This window comes from Loxodonta africana, chromosome 15 (assembly GCF_030014295.1).
Source record: "Loxodonta africana isolate mLoxAfr1 chromosome 15, mLoxAfr1.hap2, whole genome shotgun sequence".
Taxonomy (NCBI): Eukaryota; Metazoa; Chordata; class Mammalia; order Proboscidea; family Elephantidae; genus Loxodonta; species Loxodonta africana.
In genome coordinates, this window is record NC_087356.1 from 42301211 (window position 1) to 42325519 (window position 24309).

Here is a 24309-nt window from a genome sequence, read left to right on the forward strand (position 1 = left end):
GCCAGCCTGACAGTCGCTGGGCCTGGGAGACGTTAGCTAGCTCTTTGTTTCTTTGTCTGCTGTACCAGGTCCCACAAAGAAGCATCTTTATACGTGACAGTGGGGTCAGGGCAGTTAGGAGAGCAGCTGTAAAGTTCAAGAGAAGACAACTGATCTACAGTGACAGAAGTCAGCTTAGCTGCTACCTTTGGGGACGGGAAGAAACTGGGAAGAGCCAGACGGGGCTTTCTGGGGTGCTGGTAATACTTTACTTTCCGATTTGTGCTATAGTTTAAAAAGCTACCTCCATTTTGTTAATCTTCATTGTGCTGAACACTTGAGATTTGCTATGACAGACAAGCTCTCTTTCTTTACACACACTTTCAGCAATCACAAACGATGAGACTCCGGTTCATAAGAGAAGAGAAACGCACTCAAGTTGTTGCTGTTAGGTGCTGCTGAGTCGGCTCTGGCTCATAGCACCCTTGTGTATAACAGAATGAAATACTGCCCGGTCCTATGCCACCCCTGCAATCATTAAAATGTCCTGGAGAAACAGCCTAAGGCTTCTTCTGAAGCAGTAGAAATCAACTTCCCAGTTCAGTTCCTTATCTCCTGATTCTGAACATGCTTCTTGCTGTGCAAGCAGAGTGAGCCACTAAAACAAATGTTTGTGCAGAGGCGGAGCCAAGATGGCGGCTTATTCACACGCACCATAATGCACCCCTGCTCCAAAGATCCAGAAAAACAAGTGAAACAGGAGCAGATAACAACCTGGGAACCCTAAACATCAAACAAGAAAGTCTAAGACCCGAACCGAACACCGACTGGAAGGAATAAAGGCAGCGAGTAGCACGGAACGGAGGAGCTCAGCCAGCCGTCCTGGCCCGCTGTAGCTAACCTAGGACAAAGCCAGCAGCGACCCCAGGTGAAGAAAGCAGCAAGGCAGCTTCACGACTTTCCCAGAAGGGACAGAGAACCTCTATAGACACACACAGAAAGAAGCAGAGACATGGATGGTGCCAGATTCAGAACTGGAGATACTCAGGAGCAGCAGCCCTTTGCCTCAGGGATGAGTGGTGTGCACGAGGTGGTGGACCCGCAGAGTATCTGCCAGAGCTCTAGAGGACAGGTCCCACTTGCTAGTTGCAGCAGACGTGAGGTGTGCTGGCACCTGTGTATCCGAGCCAAAGGAACACACACCCCCTCAATCCATCCGCCTGATCAGAGGATCTCATACCCTGACTGCCTGGCCTGACTGGTGGACCATGACAGGAACCTATCCTCTTTCCCCACCCCACCTAACCCCATCTACCATCCCCTCACCTACCCAGCCAGCAAGACTAGATGTATCCCATGTGTGTACCCACATACCACCTACTGCCCCCCAAGGGCCTGGTGGAGGGCAGCGGCAGCAAGAGAGCTCACCCACCGCTCCCTCCTCCTTCCCTCCATCCAGCGTGACGTGGTACCTCTGTGTGAGCACCCACCAGGCATGACTCCACTTATAACCCACTCAGTGAGGGTAGAAGAGCTGACTATGCATACCCTTGCAGCCCCTTCCTCTCTCCCCCCACCAACTGATACAAGGTGGCACCATTGTGCACGCATCCCCCTGCAGCCCCTTCCTCTCCCACCTGACTCAAGACAGCACCACTGTGTGCGCACCCACCAGGTGTGGCTCTCTCCCTTAACCCTCCCAGTGTGGGGCAAGTGAGCTGTGTCTATGCACGCATCACCCTGCAGCCCCTTCCTCCCTCCCCCACCTGACCCAAGACGGCACCACTGTGTGCACACCCGCCAGGCATGACTCCATCCCTTAGCACGCCCAGCGAGGGGAAGAGGAGATGCAACTGCTTGTGCACCCTCCCACAGCCCCTACCTACCTCCTCCTGCTACCAACGTGCAGATGCAGCAAGACTGAGCTATTTGGCACCACACTGTTCCTTCCTCCCTCCCACTGCCCAGGAGGAGGAAATAGAGCGACTGTGTGAACACCTGCTTGCCACCTCCCCCCAGTACTCCTAGTCCCCCAACTAGTAAGAGGTGATGGGACTCAGGGGAGTAATTACCACATGAACCACAGCCTACCAGAAGAACTAGCTGGTGCCTGGATACTACTACTGACCACTCTGACTGGGATTACAATAGGGGGTCCCAAACAGAGCGAGAGAAAAATGTAGAACAAATGATCAAATTCACAAAAAGACCAGACTTACTGGTCTGACAGAGACTGGAGGAACCCCTGAGACTATGGCCCTTGGATACCCTTCTAATCCCGAACTGAAGCCACTCCTGAAGTTCACCTTTCACCCAAATATCAGGCAGGCCTATAGGACCAACTATAACACATGTGAGGAACATGCTTCTTGGATCAATCAAGTAAACGAGATCAAATGGGCTATACCTGCCCTTAAAGGCAGGAAAGGACAGGAAAACTGGATGAATGGAACTGTGGAACCCAGGGTGGAAAGGGAAAGGGGGAAAGGGCTGACGCAATGCAGGATTCCAACCAATGCCTCGAATCAGTATGTGTACAAATTTTTGTATGAGAAACTAGCTTGCTTTGTAAACTTTCACCTAAAGCACAATAAAAAAAACAAAATTCTTGTGCAGTGCAGTCACTTTTCCCTTTTTCACCTATTTGCAAAGAAGTAACAGCCTGTTCTAGCCTCTCAAGAAACAATGAAAAATTCCTAATTTTAGTTAGTTATAAGGTAATAATCACAGCCCAAAAATATTACAAAATGAGAACAAAAATCATCACTAACATGACCAAATTATTCTATTTTGATCTTTTTAATGACAATTTTTTATATGTATTTTTAACAGGGTTGCAATTGTGTTTGAACATAGAATTGTCCAGTCTATTTCTGATCTTTGAACATTACCTCAGCAGCATTTTCCACATTGCTACATGCCTTTTAAAACCACTATCTTTAACAGCTACCTAATATCTTAGCAAATGGATGTACCGCAATTTACTTAGCCCAGTTGCTGGATATCTGGGGTTTTTCTAATATTTCACCATAAACTATGGTGTAATGGTTGTTTCTTTTAAGTAGCTTTTTCCACACTTAAGATTATTTCCTTAGGCTGGATTCCCAGATTAAACAGAATAAACATATTTATGGCTCCAAGTATATACTCTGTATCAACTGTTTGGTTCTATTTTGAACACACTACTTATGTTAAATAAAATATAAAGAAATCCTATATATTTAATTACTTAATATTTGTAACTCGTCAACTTTCAAGATAACAAACATGAACATAAACAATGCATTGATGTTCAGTTTAAGATACTGGACACCAGGCAATGAAGGACAGTGATCAGCAAGAATAGGTTAGACTTGAACCATCTATTAACTTAACCTAATTGACATTTAAAGAGCACTTCACTCCACACAGCAGAATATACATTCTTTTCAAGGGTACACAGAACATTTACCAAGATAGACCATATCCAGGGCCATCGAACAAACCTCAATAAATTTAAAAGAATTCAAGTCAACTAAAGTTACGTTCTCTGACCACATGGAATTAAACTGGAAATCAGTAACCTAGAAAACCTCTGAATATTTGGAAACTAAATAAAACACAACTAAATAACTCATAAAGAGCACTAGTGGTGCAGTGGTTTAAGCATTCGACTGCTAACCAAAAGGTCAGTGGTTCAAAACCACCAGCAGCACTGCGGGAGACAGATGTGGCAGTCTGCTTCCATAGAAATTTACAGCCTTGGAAACCTTATGGGGTTGCTGTGAGTTGAAATCAACTCAACGGCGGTGGGTTTGGTGGGTGGGGAATAACCCATAGGAGTCTCTGGGTGGCATAACCAGTTAAGTGCTCAGCTATAGACTGAGAGGTTGTCGGTTCAACTCTACCCAGAGGCACTTCAGAATAAACAAAAAAAACAAATCCACAGCCATCAAGTCGATTCCAACTCACAGCAACCCTATAGGACACAGTAGAACTGCCCCATAGGGTTTCCAAGGAGTGGATGGTGGATTCAAACTGCCGACATTTTGGTTAGCAGCCAAGCTCTTAACCACTGCACAAGTGCTCCTAGAAGAAAGATCCAGTGATCTACTTCTAAAAGATTAAAGCCACTGAAACCTTATGGAATACAGTTCTACTCTGAAACACGTGGGGTTGCCATGAGTCAAAACTGGCTTGACAGTAACTGGTTTGGGTCTTTTGGTTTAAATAACTCATGGGTCAAAAAAAGAACCAAGAGGGCAATTAGAAAGTATTTTAAAGTGAATGAAAATGAAAATACAACATAATTTGTGGAATGCCACTAAAGGAGAACTTAGGGGGTAAATTTACACATAAAATGCCTATTAAAAAGAAAAAAAATTAATGGCCTGTTTCAACTTTGTAACTAGGGGGAAAAAAAAAAGCAAATTAAGTCCAAAGTAAACAGAAGAAAGAAAAAATAAAGATAAAAGTGGAAATCAATGAAACAGAAAACAGAAGAACGATAGAGAAAGTCAATAATACCAAAAATTAGCTCTTTGAGAGTAATAAAAATAAGCCTCTAGGCAAACTAATCAGGAAAAGAGAAAACACAGATTAACCAAGATCAGGACTGAGAAGTGACATCGTGACAGATTCTAGAGATAATAAAAGAATAATAACGAAATATTACAAACAACGTTATACCTATAAATTCGATAACTTAGATGAAATGGACAAAGTCCTTGAAAAATACAAGCTACTAAAACTCAGTCAAGAAGAAATAAATAACCTGAATAGCCCCATATCTATTTAATAAATAGAAATTTTAGTTAAAAACCTCCCCAGAAAGAAAACTCTGGGCACAGATGACTTCACTGGTGAATTCTACCCAACATTTAAGGAATTCAATAACAATACTACAAAAACTCTTACAGAAAACTGAAGAAGAGGGAGTATCTCCTAACTCATCCCATGAGGCCAGCATTACCCTCGTACCAAAACCAAGCAAAGACATTACAAAAAAAAGAAAACTACAGACCAATATCCCTTATGGAAATAAATGTGAAAAATTCTATACAACATTTTAGCAAACTAAATTCAACAACATAGAAAAGGATACCTCACAGCCAAGCAAGGTTTACTAGATCCCAGGAATGCAAGTTTGGTTTAACAACTAAAAATCAGTGAAGTCCCGGGTCCAGACTTAAAGAACTGCAGCTGGAAGAGACCTCAGAGATCATAAAGTGGAAGCCTTTTGTTTTAGAGATGAGGAACTGAGGCCCACAGAACCAGGGTTACACAGCCAGTTAGCAGCTGTGCCTGAAGGCCGGAACTGGAGACTCAGCCAATAGTAGAAGCACATATTTTACTCTATTTCATTACCTGATCACAATTCTGCTATTATTTTGTTACTCTGAGAGGAAGCACAGTGTGATGCCTTAAGATTTAGAAAGTCTTGGGTTTGAATTCCAACTGTTTCCTATAACCTTGGGCATGTAATTTAACTTCTCTCAGCTTCAGTATACTCTTCTGCTAAATGGAAATAACGGTAGCAGCACTGCAGGTTGGTTGTTGAGGATTAAATAAGACATCATCTCTAAAACACTCAGCAAAGTGCTTAGCACTTCCCAGCAGATATTACTTCTACTACCATCAACACCACTACCTACTACCACCATGTTTATGACTATGGGGACATCAGGTTAGGGGCAAAGGACAGAAACTAGGCACCCTACTTTTAGTGGACACTCCCTTGAAACCATCTAGACCCAGGAACTTCGAATAAGGGCAAAGTCAGCCTACTGCTTGATTAGACATTTCTTTATCTCTGGCCCAGGCTCTCACGATAATAAAGCCTTTTATGAGTGGCTTGTTGCCTTTTTTATAGACACTGGCTGTTTTTTTCCAACTACCTGCTTTCCTGTCCACAGGCAAAAGGGCTTCAGAATGGCAGGAGGAAAGATCTTCACACGCCCCACTTTGTCTGTGAGTCCTCGGTACACCAGCTCCATATATTCCTCTCGGGTGAAGAAGCAACCCCGAATGGTCATGCTTGTACCTGAAACCATGTGATCTTGGATCAAGCCTGCTAATGGCTGGCCATCCTATAAACCAAAACAGAAAAAAGGAGAACAAGGATAAATTTTAAGTCAAACCCTAATCATCTGCTTGGAGGCTGCCCTCTAGCAACGGCCCTCCCTTATATCTTCAAACTGTCCTACTCCACGGCCTCACTAGCCTGAGCCTCCCGTCTTAAGAGCAAACTGCTTCCAAAGTACATGGCTAGGCTTCACCACCAGCTTCCACATTTGCCATTGCCCACTGTTCCTCTACATTAAAACTGCTTCACATGCAGCCAGTTTCCCAAGCCATCTCTGCTTAATCCCACCTGGTTCTAGTCACTCCAGCATATTTTTGGCATTTAGGCATAAATTTGGTCTGGCTGCTGTTAGCTGTGCTGGCAAAAACTTTGGTTTTATGCTTCAGTATTTTTCACACATTTCTGGCCTGGTCCTCTTGTAAATCAGTCATCCATTCAATAAATATTTATGGAAAGCTTACTGTGTGCCCAGGCACTGGGCTAGACCCTCAGTCTACTCCACTGGACCAAACAGACGTGGTCCTTTATGACGGGGAAGAGCTAAACAGTAAACAGCCGTTTGGATAAATACATCACCACAAATTGTTTTCAATGCCATGGAGGAAAATAAGAGGCAGGGCCATGATGTAAACGTGGGTTTGGGGGATGGCCAGGAAGGATCTCTCTGAGGAACAATACCACAGCTGAGGCCTAAGGGGTGACTTGGAGTCAGGCAGTGCAGGGACGGAGGAGTTCAGGTACAGGCTCCTTGAGAGGGCTTTGATGTGCATGCGTGACTTCAGAAGGTAAAGGTGTCCATTATTAGTATCTCTTCTTCACAGTGTAACACATGGTCCATGGTGGGTCCTTGATAAAGGGTGCTCCCTACCAGATGTGAAAACAAGGGCCTGTACAAAAGCCCCGGAGTTGGTGGGTTCGTTCATTTGACACTTTCAGAGCCTTTCTGATCCCCAGTCTCTTGAACTTTATCTGTTGGGTCTGTGTTCATGGCAACATAAGGCACACTACAGTAAAAATAGCTTGTGCTCACAAACAGACTTTAAAAAATAGTTTTTGCAAACTTTTCAATGTTTACAGGAACTTGAGAAAAATCTGTGCCTTGGATCTAAGATTGTTATCATTTGACTATTTGTTGAATATCAGCCAACATTATGGCCACGTTTCCTAACTAAGACTAAAGGAACTCACAAATGCAGCCATGGAGAAGCGCCAGGAATTTAACCACACGTACTAATTCAAAGGCTTAAAAGGATGCTCGTCAAATGGTCTAAATACTGTGGCAATGGGCTCTGTAAACTCAAAGGTAATTACTCTCGAGGGGCTGAAAAGGTGCCACAGATGCAAGACAAGATCATGCACTTACAGCCTTTCTTATGATGGCTTTGAGTTATTAACATAAATAAAAGATTATATCCTGCATCTTGCTCCAAAGACAGGGTCTTATTTTGCTTGTGGGAAAAAATCCAAACCATGCATTATGCATTTGACTCATCCCAGAGTCCTTGGTGGCAGATATTTTTCCTTTTGTTTTCTTTCTTTAAAGAACATAATTACAAGTTACATGATACATATGTTCGGTGTGTTCTCCTCTCTCAGTCCACATTTTTCCATGACCAGAAAATTAATAGGTAAACTGTTTTCAGTGCAATAATCAAAAATTCTAGGGAGAAATGCTGATGAAGGCAATTACTAAGGGCCTACTCATAAGTATGAATTTCCTAAATCCTGCTTAGGATAAAAAAGTCTGTCTCTGAATCAAAAACCCAGAAAATTGTCAGCTATCCTATTTCACCTAGTCTCACAGCAAAACGACGTTGCAAATTGGTGCTTCTGGTCAGGACCCTTAGAGGATAGGGTATCCTGTGACTTGGATTTTCTAGCTAAGTACAAGTCAGGAAATTTTGTCTCAAGCCTTGCTAAAAAATGTTTCCACAAAGCACTGACCCGTAATAAATATGACGAAGAGGAAAAAAAAAATTAATCCACAAAGAAATACGTATATGAAAAATTTAACTGTTTTCTTGGAAAAAAGCAACTAAAGTTCCATTCGCCTGATGTTTTAATTAAGAAAAGAACATGAACCTCTACTAAAAATACACAACCCCAAAATTTAATCCGGTACTGTCGTTAATTAGGAAAAGAACCTGGATATAGAGAAGAAATGGAATAACAAAGAGAAATGAAAACAAAAGGAAATAAAGATACATGAAAACAAAGAACAAAAAATGGCTTTTCCTGCTTTAACAAACCAGCTTTTGTCCTCTTAGGACTTTGTCATCAAAGTACTTGAAAACATGATGCATTTTATAACCATAAGAAATGATTCCATCTTGGCACTTACATGAAATCTGTCAAGGATGGAAAGCTCTTTACCTCTGACAAAAGAAAGTGACTCAAAGTGAAGTGAGCTGTCAGGCCATCACCCACAAGTTTCTACTTTTTAAGAAATTACAAGGGAGGGGAGGGGTGTGGATGGAAAAACACTTACTAGACCATAGACAAGTGGTAACTCTGGTAAAGGGTAAAACAGCACACAACACTGAGGAAGCCGGCACAACTTGTCCAAGACAAGGTCACAGAAGCGCCAGACACATCTAAACTCATTGAGGGACCAAATTACTAGGCTGAAGGCTGTGGAGACCATGATATCAACTAGCTCAACTGGCAATAGCCTAGTTTGTAAAGAAAATGTTCTACATACTACTTTGGTGAGTAGCGTCCAGGGTCTTAAACGCCTCTGAGTGGCTGTCTAAGATACTCCACTGGTCCCACGCTGTCAAGAGCAAGGGAGAATGAAGAAAACCAAAGACACAAGGGAAAGATTAGTCCGAAGGACTAATGGACCACAACTACCACAGCCTCCAGCAGACTGAGTCCAGCACAACTAGATGGTGCCCAGCTTCCACCACAAATTGCTCTGACAGGGATCAAAATACAGGGTCCCAGACAGAGCTGGAGAAAAACGTAGAACAGAATTCTTACACATACACAAAAAAAAAAGACTTACTGGTCTGACAGAGACTGGACAAACCCTGAGAGTACGGCCCCCAGGCATCCTTTTAGCTCACTAATGAAGTCACTCCTGAGCTCACTCTTCAGCCAAAGATTAGACAGACCCGTACAACAAAATGAGACTAAATGGGCACCCCAGTCCAGAGGCAAGGACTAGGAGGTAGGGAGGAACAGGAAAGCTGGTAATGGAGAACCCAAGGTCAAGAAGGGGAGAGTGTTGACATGTTGTGGGGTTGGCAACCAATGTCACAAAACAATATGTATACTAATTGCTTAATGAGAAGCTAGTTTGTTTTGTAAACCTTCATCTAAAATAAAAAAAATAGAGAAATTACTTTTTTGATGTCAGCTTATTTACCTGTGTTCTGCGGCTCTTTCTTAAGTGTGAGCCCAATCTAAAACTCACGGGCACATGAGCAGGTGGAAAGGTGCACACATTTGACACATGCGGAAGTGACGTAACTTACCCAAGGACACACAGCTGAGAAGCAGAAGGAAGGAAAAGGATTCTAATGCTTGCCAGAGGCTAGTAGGTTGTAGAATCCAAAAAATTCGGCTTTCTGGGATGGCCATCATTTCTCTCCTGACTTATATTTTACGAGGCAGCAAGACAGAGGCCTTTCCCCACCTCTGAGCAACGACAGGGTTGAAAATCTACCTGGGAGAAGCCAGGACCCCTGTGTTCCACATCTTCCCGCCCAGGAGCCCCCGTGCCACAACACACAGGTGATGACTGGGTCAAGACTGACCTTGGGAACCAGGTACTGCTGATCAGTGCAAGCCAGGATGCAGGCCTCGGCCCGGCCCAGCTCACTCTGGGGAAAGTGAGCGTTCATCTCGTCTCCATCAAAATCAGCGTTGTAGGCCTTGCAGTTGGCATAGTGGAGCCGCAGGACCTTCTCTTCCGGCAGGATCCGGGCGTGGTGGGCCTGGATGGAAGGTCTGTGCAGGGTGGGCTGTCGGTTCAGCAGGAGAATGTCCCCGTTCTTCACATGCCGGCACACCTGGGGGCAGGTGGAGAACAGGCTGGGGATCAGCAGGGATGTTAGCACCACCACCACTGCTTCTGGGGCTCACCTCGGTTTGGCCTGAACATGGCTTCTGTCTGTCTCATGTTCTAGTCAACTAAGTAAAAGGAATTTTTGGTCTGAGGCAAAACCCTAGAATCTCTGAACCTTGAGAAATAGTTACTAGGCTCCTCTGGACCTGGCCCTGCAGAGCCCGGATTCCTGCTCTGGGCTCAGAGGCACATGCAACAGATGAGGCTACAGGCCCTGTCCTGTAATCTCTGTCTTCTTCAGAGATGCACAGCCTTGCCAGGTGCTGGATTCCTTGGAGAATTAATCCGAAAAAATGGATACCTCTTCTGAAGACTGTATACCCGCACGTAAACCCCTGGGTTTGAAAGGAGTTGGCGAAACTCTTGAATCCACCCCCACCCGCTGCATGGTTACACGTGGGTACGTTATTCTAAATAGGAACTCTAAGTTTCAGAAATAATGAGCTCAATCTTATACAGTGGAGCCAGGACTGGAACTCAGGGTTGTTAATCGCCAGTTCAATATTCTCTGAAAACATTTCATTGCACCTGAAGAATTAGTAAGAACTGTAAACAGACATAGTCTTTTGGGAATGCAACGTGACAACAGCTAGTAGAACATCTAAAACACACTTCCTTTTAGCCTTTCAGAAGAGAAACAGCACCACTGCAGGGGTCTATGAATACATATGTTTACCCATCAGCGTCTACAGAAGGAAAAACTAAAATAACCTGACTGCCCCAAAAGGGGGGCACAACTGAATAAATTCAAGTCTATCATATTATGGAATATTACACAATGATTAAAAAAAGTCTGAGTTAAATCTATTCTCGCCCTGAAGTGATGGCAATAACGTATTACAGCTAAAAAAAAAAAAATTCTAGATGTCACAGAAGGTGGTAGAATGAGACCATTACAACATCCAACCTAACTCTGTGTGTGTGCTTTTATACAAGGGAAGAGCCTGGCCTGAATCCTCACCCAGTGTTACCACGGTCTCCTCAGGCCACAGGAAGGAAGATGAGGAGGGCTAGCAAGTTCCAGGGTAGCACCATTACCTTCATGGACCTCAGTATTGCTCATGTCACAATTAGCATATATTACTTCTGTAAAATTTTTTTCAAAGATCTTTAGCTATTTTTAAAGAAAACTACACAAATGATAAGTTCGTTGTGGAAGAAAAAATAGAAAACACAGACAAACTTAAAGAGAATAAAAATCATAATTTTGCTCTTCAAAGACTACCACTGTTCACATCGTTTCCTTAAAACACGCAGTCCCGTGCCCTTCTGACGGAGCGCCTCCCCTCACAGGGCTGACTTCAGCAGAAGGCTCATTGTCTGATATAACGTTACAGTAAACTACTAGGGTTCCTCAACGATGAACATAAACAATACTTTAAAAACAACTGCATGAAGGTACATGCCACCCCAGTCATTTTGAAGGCCCCTGCTTAGCCTTCAAGGAATTAGAGGAATTGTGCAGACCCGGTGGCACTGCCCCACACAAACCTCCTCTCGATCAGACAGACAATGGGTTAGGGAAAACAACCAATCACTCCAAGTCTAGTTTCTTTGTAAGCTGCCCAAAATTAGGAAGCTGCGTCAGAAAGCTGACTAGACTTGAGGGTAACAGATGCCCTCCATGCTCTCAGCGCCCTGTGCAGCTGGGCTAAGAGAAAGGGGAGCAAAGGTGTCTGTGTTCAGCCAAACTGTCACATGTTTTTAACCTCAAAAATGAAAAGGCAGCCCTAAAAGTACCTAGCACAGAGGCAGCCTTTTTGCTCGCCAAGGAATTCAAACCTTCCCCTCCCCTCCCCCAAATCCCATGCTTCCGGGGAGACCTGGCCTCTGACGGTTCCCATGAGCATCTGCCCAGGGCACTGGCTGCTGTGCGTCATGCAGCTAAAGGTGACCTTCAAGGTCTTATTTCTTTAGACTCTCAAGGGAGAAACTACCCAGACCTGTGGCCCACACCCAAAAACCCAGGCTGGGCTGAGGAGATCAGTCTTGCAAATTCAAGACATCATCCAGCATAAGCAAACTCCCTACGGCTGGGAGGGCACGTGGGCCAGCCTGGTGGGCACTGGCCAATCCAAACAGAAGCCCTGGGGCACAGGGTGCTTCCCTCGCCAACCCAAACCTGAGGCCCTTCTTTCCTCTTGTCTCTAAATAAACGCTGTAGTGAAAGCCAGAACACCCGGGCGCCTGGGTCAGGGCTCTCAGAGGAAGGCCTGCAGCCAAAGGCCTGCTGCCGGCAGACTGTTGGGCAGAGAAATGAGGCCCAGCCGCCCTGGCCACTGCCTCCTCTACTTACGAGGCCCAGGGGAAGAGGCTCAGGGTTCACACATTTTAGCCATCCTTTCCTCCTCGCCTAAGCTGCTGAGGATCCTTGCCTGGCCCTGGGTTTCTCCTCCCCTCTCACTTTACCCACCCTTTAGTCCTGTCCTGATCTACACACAACACATCAACCAGTCTTTAAAATTACAAACATGTTAAGAGCACACATACATTTTATTGTATGCATAAATAAATCTGTCAGTTTGTAGGACTGTGGTGGCTTGCATGTCGCTGTGATGCTAGAAGCTATGCCACCAGCATTTCAAACACCAGTAGGATCACTCACTGTGGCAGGTTTCAGTGAAGCTCCCAGACTTCGGCAGGCTAGGAAGAAACGCCTGTTAATCTACTTCCAAAAATTAGGCAACCCAAAACCAATGGATCTGATTGTGAAGATGGTTCTGTGGTCCATGAGGCCACCATCAGCAGGAGCCAGCCTGACGGCAGCTAATGAGACAGGCAAGAAATTAGGCTGGCTATAATTAAAAGGCCTTTGACTCAGTATTCTTGGAATCTAAACCTAAGTGCAGACCACCATATGATCTGTACTGCTAAAACCTGAGAACTACTTGTGATTAACAAACTAGGTGCTCAGACAAGATAAAGGGCCACATTCCAAGGCCATGTGTGCTTGACCAGCAATAATTAAATAACCTCTGATTCAGCATTCTTGGAATCTAAACCCAGCTGCAGATTACCATATAACTTTTACTGCTGGCATTCGAGGACTACGTGACTAACAAAGTAGGGGCTTAGACAAGATAAGGGGCCATATTTCCTATCTGTACATGCTTGGCCAGCTATAAATTACTGATAACTCTCCTGAGTTGCTTTTCAAGTCCCCCACCAGGAGCAGAGCATGTTGTTGTTGTTGTTAGGTGCCCTCAAGTCAGTTCTGACTCACAGCGACCCTACGCATGACGGAATGAAAAACTGCCCAGTCCTGAGCCATCCTTACAATCGTTGTTAATGCTTGAGCTCATTGTTGTACCCACTGTGTCAATCCACCTCGCTGAGGGTCTTCCTCTTTTCCACTGACCCTGTACTCTGCCAAGCATGATGCCCTTCTCCTAGGACGGATCCCTTCTGACAACATGTCCAAAGTACGTAAGATACAGTCTCGCCATCCTTGCTTCTACGGAGCACTCTGGTTGTACTTCTTCTAAGACAGATTTGTTCCTTCTTTTGGCAGTCCATGGTATATTCAATATTCTTCGCCAACACCACAATTCAAAAATCAATTCTTCTCCCGTCTTCCTTATTCATTGTCCAGCTCTCACATGCATATGATACAATTGAAAATACCATGGCTTGGGTCATGCGCACCTTAGTCTTCAAGGTGACATCTTTGCTCTTCAACACCTTAAAGAGGTCCTTTGCAGCAGATTTACCCAATGCAATGCGTCTTCTGATTTCTTGACTGCTGCTTCCATGGCTGTTGATTGTGGATCCAAATAGAATGAAATCCTGGACAACTTCAATCTTTTCTCCGTTTTTCATGATGTTGCTCTTTGGTCCAGTTGTGAGAATTTTTGTTTTCTTTATTTTGAAGTGTAATACATACTGAAGGCTGTGGTCTTTGATCTTTATTAGTAAGTGCTTCAAGTCCTCTTCACTTTCAGAAAGCAAGGTTGTGTCATCTGCATAACGCAGATTGTTAATGGATCTTCCTCCAATCCCAATGCTCTGTTCTTCTCCATATAGTCCAGCTTCTTGGACTATCTGCTCAGCATACAGGTTGAATAGGTATGGTGAAAGAATAGAACTCTGACGCACACCTTTCCTGACTTTAAACCAATTGGTATCCCCTTGTTCTATCCGAACAACTGCCTCTTGATCTATGTAAAGGTTCCTCATAAGCACAATTAAGTGTTCTCGAATTCCCACTCTTTGCAACATTATCCATAATTTGTTATGATCCACACACTCAAATGCCTTTGCATAGTCAATAAAACACGCGTAAACGTCCTTCTGGTATTCTCTGCTTTCAGCCAGGATCCATCTGACATCAGCAATGATATCCCTGGTTCCACATCCTCTTCTGAAACCGGCCTGAATTTCTGGCAGTTCCCTGTCGATATACTGCTACAGCCGCTTTTGAATGATCTTCAGCAAAATTTTGCTTGCATGCGATATTAATGATATTGTGCTATAATTTCCATATTCGATTGGATCACCTTTCTTGGGAATAGGCATAAATATGGATCTCTTCCAGTCAGTTGGCCAGGAAGCTGTCTTCCATATTTCTTGGCATAGATGAGTGAGCACCTCCAGCGCTGCATCTGTTTGCTGAAACTTCTCCATTGATATTCCATCAAATCGCGGAGCCTTGTTTTTCGCCAATGCCTTCAGAGTAGCTTGGACTTCTTCCTTCAGTACCATTGGTTCCTGATCATATGCCACCTCTTGAAATGATTGAACATCAACTAATTCTTTTTGATATAATGACTCTGTGTATCCCTTCCATCTTCTTTTGATGCTTCCTGCGTCGTTTAATATTTTCCCCATAGAATCCTTCACTATTGTAACTTGAAGCTTGAATTTTTTCTTCAGCTCTTTCAGCTTGAGAAACGCTAAGCATGTTCTTCCCTTTTGATTTTCCATCTCCAGCTCTTTGCACGTCATTACAATACTTTACTTTGGCTTCTCGAGAGGGCCTTTGAAATCTTCTGTTCAGTTCCTTTACTTCATCAATTCCTCCTTTTGCTTTAGCTGCTCAACGTTTGAGAGCACGTTTCAGAGTCTCCTCTGACATCCATCTTGGTCTTTTCTTTCTTTCCTGTCTTTCCAATGACCTCTTGCTTTCTTCATGGATGATGTCCTTGATGTCATTCCACAACTCGTCTGGTCTGCGGTCACTAGTGTTCAATGCGTCAAATCTATTCTTCAGATGGTCTCTAAATTCAGGTGGGATATACTCATGGTCATGTTGGTTCTTGTGGGCTTGTTTTAATTTTCTTCAGGTTCAATGTGAACTTACATATGAGCAACTGATGGTCTGTTCTGCATTCGGGCCCTGGCCTTTTTCTGACTGACGATATTGAGCTTTTCCATCGTCTCTTTCCACAGATGTAGTCAATTTGCACTTTTTTTTTTTTTTTAAGACAATTTGATTTCTGTGAGTTCCATCTGGCGAGGTCCATGTGTATAGTTGCCATTTATGTTGGTGAAAGAAAGTATTTGCAGTGAAGAAGTTGGTCTTGCAAAATTCTATCATTTGATCTCCAGCATTGTTTCTATCACCAAGGCCGTATTTTCCAACTACTGATCCTTCTTCGTTTCCAACTTTCGCATTCCAACTGCCAATAATTATCAGTGCATCTTGATCGCATGTTCCATCAATTTCAGACTGCAGCAGCTGATAAAAATCTGTTTCTTCATGTTTGGCCCTAGTGGTTGGTCTGTAAAGTTGAATAATAATCGTATTAACTGGTCTTCCTTGTAGGCATATGGATATTATCCAATCACTGACAGTGTTATACTTCAGGATACATCTTGAAACGATCCTTTTGATGATGAATGCAACACCATTCCTCTTCAAATTATCATTCCCAGCACAGTAGACTATGTGATTGTCCCATTCAAAATGGCCAATACCAGTCCATTTCAGCTCACTAATGCATAGGATATTAATGTTTACGTGTTCCATTTCATTTTTGACGATTTCCAATTTTCCTAGATTCATACTTCATACATTCCAGGTTCCAAGTATTAATGGATGTTTGTAGCTGTTTCTTCTCATTTTCAGTTGTGCCACATCAGCGAATGAAGGTCCCAAAAGCTTTACTTTTGGGACCTTTATCCACGTCATTAAGGTTGACTCTACATTGAGGAGGCTGCACTTCCCCAGTCATCTTTTGAGTGCCTTCCAACCTGGGGTGCTCATCTTCCAGCGCTATATCAGACAATGTTCCGCTGCTATTCATAAGGTTTTCACTGGCTAATGCTTTTCAGAAGTAGACTACCAGGTCCTTCTCCCTTGTCTGTCTTAGTCTGGAAGCTCAGCTGAAACCTGTCCTCCATGGGTGACCCTGCTGGTATCTGAATACCAGTGGCACAGCTTCCAGCATCACAGCAACATGCAAGCCCCCACAATACAACAAACTGACATGCACAGTAAAAATCAAGGTAACCTATGAATGACCTTCCACATGAGATAATCATGAATAAAAATCCCTTGCCAGGACTCAAGCCAGGATCCATAGACATCACACATGCACAACATCCCAGAATAAGTCCTGTTCGACATCCCAGCAGCCTTTGTGACAGACTCCTTCTTAGTTCCAGCAACCTCTGCAAGGAAACACATCTTGAATTCCAACTGCGCGCGCATTTGATTTTCATAATCCCTCCCCTTCTCCTGAAAATCTCCACCCATCTAATGAATAAAGATAATGCCTTTTTATGAGCCTTAAGAAATCCTTCATTCAGAGAGAGACTGGAGGTTAGCGTAGGTGAAAACCCCTCTCCATCTGTCCCTCGCAAGACTTTTCCTAATAAACCTTTGTTCGTGTGGAACCTCTGAGCCTCTCCTGGTCATTCTTGTCCAGAAGAAGGTAAGAACCTAGGCAGGGCTTCATCCCGAGCTGGGATGCCCTGCCCTGTAACACTAACAGCCACAACCACATAAATAAGTAGTACATATAACACTACTAAGATTTTGGAAGATGTCAATAAAGACAGCCAGCCTCAGTCCCTGGGTCCTGATGTAAGAACCATGGTCCCATCCCATGTTTGCCACTGGGCCAGCTCTTGGGTCCAGCCTTGCCCTCGTACTGAGAAGCCTCTTACATCTCAAATTTGTGCTCAATGCACTCTCCCAGGCCCTCAGCCTGGATCTGTTCACTCCCCAAGGGTTTCAAAAGGGCCTCCCATAAGCCAGGTGGCTGCTGGGTGGTGGGGAGCCAGCAGTGAGCACAGCTCATGGCCTTGTCTTCATGGGACTGAGAAATTCCAGGGCAGACAGAGGGCAGAGCAGCAATGACACAGCCCAATGGGGGCAAAGATGGACGGGATGCGGGTGGACACTGGGTGTGGTGGTAATACATGGGGGTACCTAACGCAGGTTTGGGGAGTAGCTTCCTAGGCCAGGAGCTGGCAAACTACAGCCTGCAGGTTGGCCACCTGCTTTTGTAAATAAAGTGTTATTGGAACTCAGTCTCGTCTATTCACTTCTGGCTACGATGGCAGAGCTGAGTAGTTGCGAAAGAGACTGCGTGTCCCGCAAAGACTAAAATATTTACTCTCTGGGCCTTTACAAAGTTTGCTGATCCTTGACTTAGAAGAGTGAGAGCTTTCCGGAGACATGGAGGAAGAGCGAGAGTTGACCGGGGAACCTGAGGGAGGGCACAGTGTTCTAGGCAGGGGGAAAAGCAGGAGCAAAGGCAAAGAGCCCAACATTGGCAGGGCCTGGCTGAACAGAGCTGTAAGAAGGCTATGTAGAAAGGTGCAGCCAGTGTGAAGACTTGTGTGAGTCTGACAGGAATTTGAACACAAGCTGGAGACAAGTGATGAGACTGACCTCCTTCAGCCTCACCACTCCTCAGGACTCAGTTTACTCCTGTGAACTTACTAGCACATTGCAGGGAGGCCAACCTTCCCTCACCTTACACTCCATGTCCCCTCACCTCCGAGCCTAAGATGAAGCTGAGGCCCTGTGAAGGAAGTTCCTTTGTGCACTTGCCTCAGCCTCATACCCCAGCAATGGCAGAAACCCCCATACCCTGCTTTTTGTTTCAAACACCCATAGCTACGCCTTTGCTTCCTTATTACAATGCTGAAAACTGGCTCCTATGCTGTTCAAGCTGCTCTGCTGGGTGCTAGAAGAATGACTTTCATCTGGACAAGCCTGATGTGTCTTCCCTTTTTCCCGAGTCTACCGCACCTTCAAACTTAACTCCACAAATATCTAATAAGTACCCTCAGGAGATACAAAGACATCCAGTGGCTGGTCCTGACCCTGAAAACTCCACACACACATGTGGGAGGCAGCGACAGACACAGAGGAGCTTGGGCCTCTCTTTCCCCTCACCTTCCGGAGGCCAGGCTTCCTGTGTTTCAGCCTCCCACACGTCCACCATTTTCTCTCTTCATTGCACTTGGTGCTCAAAGATTGTAACACAATGATAGTTTCATTTCTTAATCTATGGCTCCTAATCTAAGTCCCACGCTTCCACGTGCAGGAGATGACCCCTTAATTTCTCTGCTATCACCTAAAGTTCTCAAGGGTCCAAACCCATCTCCTTCCACAGCACCCCCATTCTCGCATGCTGTAAACCATGCTTTTGTTTCATTTCTTCTCTAGAGAAGACACCCAATTTGTTGCCGAGTCCCACTGGCTGCCCCTTCGAAAGGCCCTGCCATCATCCTTGGCTGCCCTGAAGCCCTCAAGGTGGCAGCACACTGCCTGGCTCACAACTGCCTCCTGCTGGCTCCAAACTCTCCCTGCCTGCCCACCTGCACGTCCCTCAAACACAAGTCTTCTTAAGCATCACGTGCACACAGCCACTCTCCTCCGTCACTGCACCCTGTTGTGTCTGCCACCCCACCCAGCAGCGGACAAAGTATTCACTCTCTCATTACTGGTGGTCTTCCCCACCTTACTCCAAACTCCAGGACAGGAGGGACCACGCCCGTGGCGGCTGGCAAAGCCCCAGCATGTGGCAGGCACTCTACTTCCTGATCCCACGCTCCTCTCCCCCTCGATTTACATCTCAGGGTTTTCTACTGAGCTAACATAGAGACCACTTCACATCTTTGTCCTGAGTTAACATGAAGATTATTTCATGTTTGTCTCACTTCACCAAATGGATTAAGTGAAAACACACTTTGATTTCTCTTCTATCTCTCACAGAGCTCCTAGCAAAACGCCAGGCACTTAAGGAAGGCGGAGCAATCCTATGAGTCTGAACACAGATTCAGTGCACTATAAAGGAACTGGACAGGTGACTCACCTGTGTCTGCAGGTGCCCCTTCCACCATGTTACTGCTCTCCCTCAGGACAAGGGAGATGGGTGAAGGATAATAAGAACAAATGGTCCTCGCAACAACTGTTCTTTCTTTTCCTCTCTGTTCTTCTCTAAAGCCCCTACAAGCTGACAGAACCTTTGTAGAGCTTGCACTCATAGCTAAAGAAGACCTAGTCATGAGGCACAGATGTGTCAGAGGACAAGGAGGGGGCCACAAAGTACAGCTGGGTAGAGAGAAAAAAACCAGTGAATCCTCCCAACTCTGGGCACCTCGCTAAGTTACACCCAAATCAAATCCATGTCATTCCATCTCTTGCCTGGTTAGGTTTCATTTACCACTCCCCTCCCAGCAGGAAAGGCTATTATTTAATAAAGACACATACACTGTCACTCCACACTACTAAACAATCATGGTATTCTTTCCGCCTGAGCCCAGAAAAAGCCTCAAGATCCCTTAACACAGCACTCCACAACCACCAGAACCACCTGAAATGGAAGCGTTAGGTGAAACCGGTCGGTCTTTGGTTATCACTGACAGAGCACTCCCTTCCTGTAGGGCCACTCTTCTCAACTTCAGCGTGCTCCAGAATCTGGAGAGCTTGTTACAACACAGACCTTGGGCCCACTCCCAGGGAGAGATGGGGGTGACCTGCATTTCTTAGCTCTAGGGCTGCTGCTGACAGGACCTGAGGACCACCCTTTGAGCAGCTCCGTTCAAAGGTGCGTGCTCCCTGCCCCAGGATCACGGCTGAGTTACAACTGAGCAGCATTTGCTGACCTCCAGATGCATACCCAGCACTGTGCTACACGGTGTGGACTGGGCAAATGAAACACTTCTCATGGTCTCAAGTCCCTGGAGCTCAGGCTCCAGCTGGGAGACAAGGTATCCAGAGAATACCTACAGGTGGGGGTGATTCCTCCTAGGGGTAAAGGCACAGCTCACACTGCACTGTGTCCACACTCATGCGAGCAACAGCCAGCGGCCAGCAGACATGACGACTAAGGCCCCTGGCCAAACCTGCCCTCGACTCACAATTTTTGTCCCTTGGGGTTTGGGAGCCCCTGTGGCTGGTGTCAGGAGCTGTTTGGCCACAGCTTCTCGCTGGGTGAGGTCTGAGGCACTCAGGGCTGTACGACTGCCATCCTCATTGATGACCATGGAGGCTCCCGGGTGCACATTGGGGCCATTGATGACTGCCTGTCTCAGTTCCTGAACGTTCCAGGGGGTTACTGGCTGAGGGTAGGTCAGTTTTGTGGCAAATACCTGGAAAAGAAGAATGGGTGTGAAAATTCAGGGTGGGCAGAAAAAAGGACTACAGACCCCAAATCTGCCTCAACAGGCGGGGTGACTTTTTCCTCAGATGTTGAGAAGCTAATGTAGCCAAGGTGCTTCAGTGAGTAAAGCAGTATCCTGCCTGCCTTCTCCACAGAGCCATTTCCTGGGACTCGCCCTGTAACGGAATAGAGATTGAGCCCCCTCTCCTAGCTGTCAGTCTGAGGACGGTCATTTCAGTGTTGCGGTTTACACATTAGAATTTTTAACCCATTCTAAAACTTCATTATTTTCTCATCTGCTAATAAATTCAAAGTCCTCAAAGAAAGAAACACAACATGGCATGCTAGCTTGCCCTCCAACACCTCCACACCCTCCCCCACCCCAGCAGATATCGTTAATCGATAGCGGCACTTTCCTGGAGCCCAGATGTGGCGTCAGAATATCTTAACAGCTCTGGCAACTGCTGCCATCTAAGTGGCACTTGAGATGAAATGGATTTGCTCTCCCGATACATGAGAAAATGCAGAGTGCTCCAATCAACAGCAAACCTCAGCTCCCTGGTTAAATGAATCCTGAAGACACTGAACATTATAAACACCCTGATGATTCAAAATGCACATCAATACATCTGACTCTGAGAAGCCCTACATAAAGGAGCTTGCTTAACATTTCTCAGGTCTCTGCTCAGATGGCACTTTACGAGAGGCCTTCCCTGGCCACCTCTGTCCTGCGCTCCTCGCCCCTGACTGCTCTGCTTTTGGCTGAGCCCCTTATCCCCGTCTGACAAGTATTCTCTGCTTGCACATGTCACACCGGAGCATAAGCATCATGAGGGGACACTAGGCTCTGGTTCGCTGCTGGGCCTCTGGCTTATTCTCCACACTTACTTGAGCCCTTTTGCTTCCGTAACCCCTGTGGACAGGGTTACATGGGAGAGGTGTGCTAACGGGACCAAGGGGCAGCTCTGTGTGCTCCACTCTAACATTCCAGGCAACCACGGCCCTGAGACCACAGGCAGGTTGGAGGTGGGTCGACAAGGGACAAACCATTACTTAATGAATCCAGATCTAAGAAAGAGGCGCAGCAGCTGGGGAGGCAGTCCTAAAGGTCTCTTCCAAAGTTGGGGACACACTAGGCACTGTGAAGTCAGAGTCAACAGGGACAGCTCCTGCCCTCTGTCCAGAGAAAGCACCACACAGGCCCCGGACCTCTCCTCCCAGGGCCTCTGAGAGAAATGGCTCAGACACAGTAAGTAACTTTGCCACAAGACCCAGCTTTCTGATGGTTCCCGGAAGGAAGCAGGCACAAGCTAAAGCACTGACTCTTGGCCCCCAGTGTGCCACAGCCCTGCCCAGGAAGCCCAAGCGTGCCGGGAGGGGAGCAGCGGGCACCAGGGAGGCAGCTGGAACCCTTCAGCTGTGCTCCTTATACCACTCCCTGAGGAGAGGCTCCACAGAGGAAATTAAACCGCCTTCACTTATTGACCTCCAGGCCCATTAAGGAGGAAGCCAATTAAAGAGCCACTGCTAATGAAAGCCACGACTTGAACTGGGTGGGGAGGGAAGGGAATGGGAAAAGGAGGCTGCTCCCTGAGGAAGCACTAATGGTGAACAGGGCGGGCCGCTACCCCCAGGGAATGGGCAACAGATGACACGCACACGCCTCCCCTATGGGGGCTTGCCCCTTCCTCTCCCTGTCAACCCATGGCACACACTCCTGATGCCAGCAGGTACACGGACTAAAACCCCCTTTGCCCTGTTCCTTTTCTCTGTCAAGTATTCAGCTCGACTAAAAAGGTTTAGAGACAGGCAGGATAAAGGTAGGCAGGGATCTGGGATGCCCTTCCATCAGCTCCCCTGTGCCCTGAGATGTGGGCAGGTGTTCAGCAGGTCACAGCCTGGAAGGTGAGCGGTGCCACCACACAGCCTCAAGCCTCATCCAAAGGGCTGGGCTTATCCAGGAGGCAGGTGCTGTCACCTCCCAGGCCACACGATCTGCTGCCAACCTTCCTCCCCAACCCTCCACGGCCTACCCCCACACACCATGGGAATTCCAATCTCGTTGGTGTTGATGTACATGTCTGGGCAGATGACGGAGCGGGCTGCGTAGTCTACTCGCTTCCCCATCATGTGCTTTCGGAACAGGCCGTCCTTCTTTTCCAGAATCTTTATGGGGAAAAAAGTCCATATAAAGCATTTAAGAAAAAAAGGCTTAAAATACACTTATCATTTTGTCTTTTCTCCCCCTCCAACCAGGTCCTGGAAACCAATCTGACGTTCACCTGTCTAATGCCAGGGTACTTTTCCATCATTAATTTGTCCATTTCACTATCAAACACAATATTGACATGGCTCTGAAGGCGAATCCAGATGTTGTACAGCTTGTCTGTGAGGGACTGGCCTGGAAGGATACTTAAAAAGGAGCGGTCCATAACAATCGAAGAGTCTTTTTCCTGTGAAGACACAAGACAGAAAACAGGCACGAGGGGAAAACGCTGAGAAAAGCCATGCTGGGGTTTCTTTCTTTCTCCTGCTAGCTCTGACAAATGCTGAGCACCGAGTTTACCTTTGCAAAAGTGCTAACAACACAGCCCTGTAATTGGGCACCACAAACTACCAGCCCCCACTACATGTTTTCTAGCCTGTACCTTTCCTACAGTGAAATGAACTCAAATTTATAAATAGGCTTCTTTACTATGGCAACTTAATGGGCCCTAGTGGCACAACGGTTAACATGCTCGTTTGCTGACTGAACGGCTGGTGGTTTGAACCCACCAGCCGCTCTGTGGGAGAAAGATGGGGCAGTGCTTCCCTAAACATTACAGCCTTGGAAATCCTATGGGGCGGTTCTATTCTGTCCTGTATGGTTGCTATGAGTTGGAACTGATTCAACGGCAATGGGTTTTTGGTTAAGGCAACCCTCGGGGTCCTTCCCACATCAAGTACTTTTGTTATGACACTTTGTTATCCTGCCAGATAACTGATTCTCATGAGGAATTTAACTTCTATTTATGGTTTTACAAAAACTTGACCCAAAACCAAAAAAACCAAACCCAGTGCCATCGAGCTGATTCTGACTCATAGCGACCCTATAGGGCAGAGTAGTACTGCCCCATAGAGTTTCCAAGGAGCACCTGGCGGATTCGAACTGCCGACCCTTTGGTTAGCAGCTTTAGCACTTAACCACTACGCCACCAGGGTTTCCACTTGGCCCAAAGCACTTATAAAAATGCACGTGGAACAATTTCTTAAAAGGAAGATTTGTCATAAGATATGTTACGTCATAATCAAGACAGGGATACCCAATTAGGCTATATGTCAAGCTACTGGCTGATCTTGAAGCCTCCCCAGAATATCCAACCAATCCTTTTTATTATTTCTGCCCCTGGCTGTCTCCCCATTTCCCACCCAGCAGACAGAGACAGTGCCCTGAAGCTGCCTTAAAGCACCACGTACTGACTGGGCCCTACAGGCTGGCATGACACAAAGAGACAGACAGATGGCCCCAAGTCCTCTGTGTGGGTCACATGAGAAGAGACCAAGGCGTTGGATGGGGAGGGGGTGAGGAGGCAGGAGATGCAGTCAATGAGAATGCTGCAAGAATCCTTAGTGATGACGTGAGCTTGTCTTCA

General features: G+C 46.0%; 1 protein-coding gene across 2 annotated transcripts in view; it reads right to left on the minus strand.

Annotated features, from left to right (window-relative positions):
* POLR1A (RNA polymerase I subunit A) overlaps positions 1 to 24309 on the minus strand; it is an 85917-nt gene that overhangs the window by 40465 nt on the left and 21143 nt on the right. For both annotated transcript variants that reach the window (XM_064268810.1, XM_010599945.3), the window contains 5 exons: positions 22960 to 23130; positions 22721 to 22843; positions 20436 to 20666; positions 9805 to 10059; positions 5856 to 6047 (listed from right to left, as the gene is read on the minus strand). In XM_064268810.1, the coding sequence (XP_064124880.1) occupies positions 5856 to 6047; positions 9805 to 10059; positions 20436 to 20666; positions 22721 to 22843; positions 22960 to 23130 (972 nt within the window). The remainder of the gene's footprint in view (positions 1 to 5855; positions 6048 to 9804; positions 10060 to 20435; positions 20667 to 22720; positions 22844 to 22959; positions 23131 to 24309) is intronic.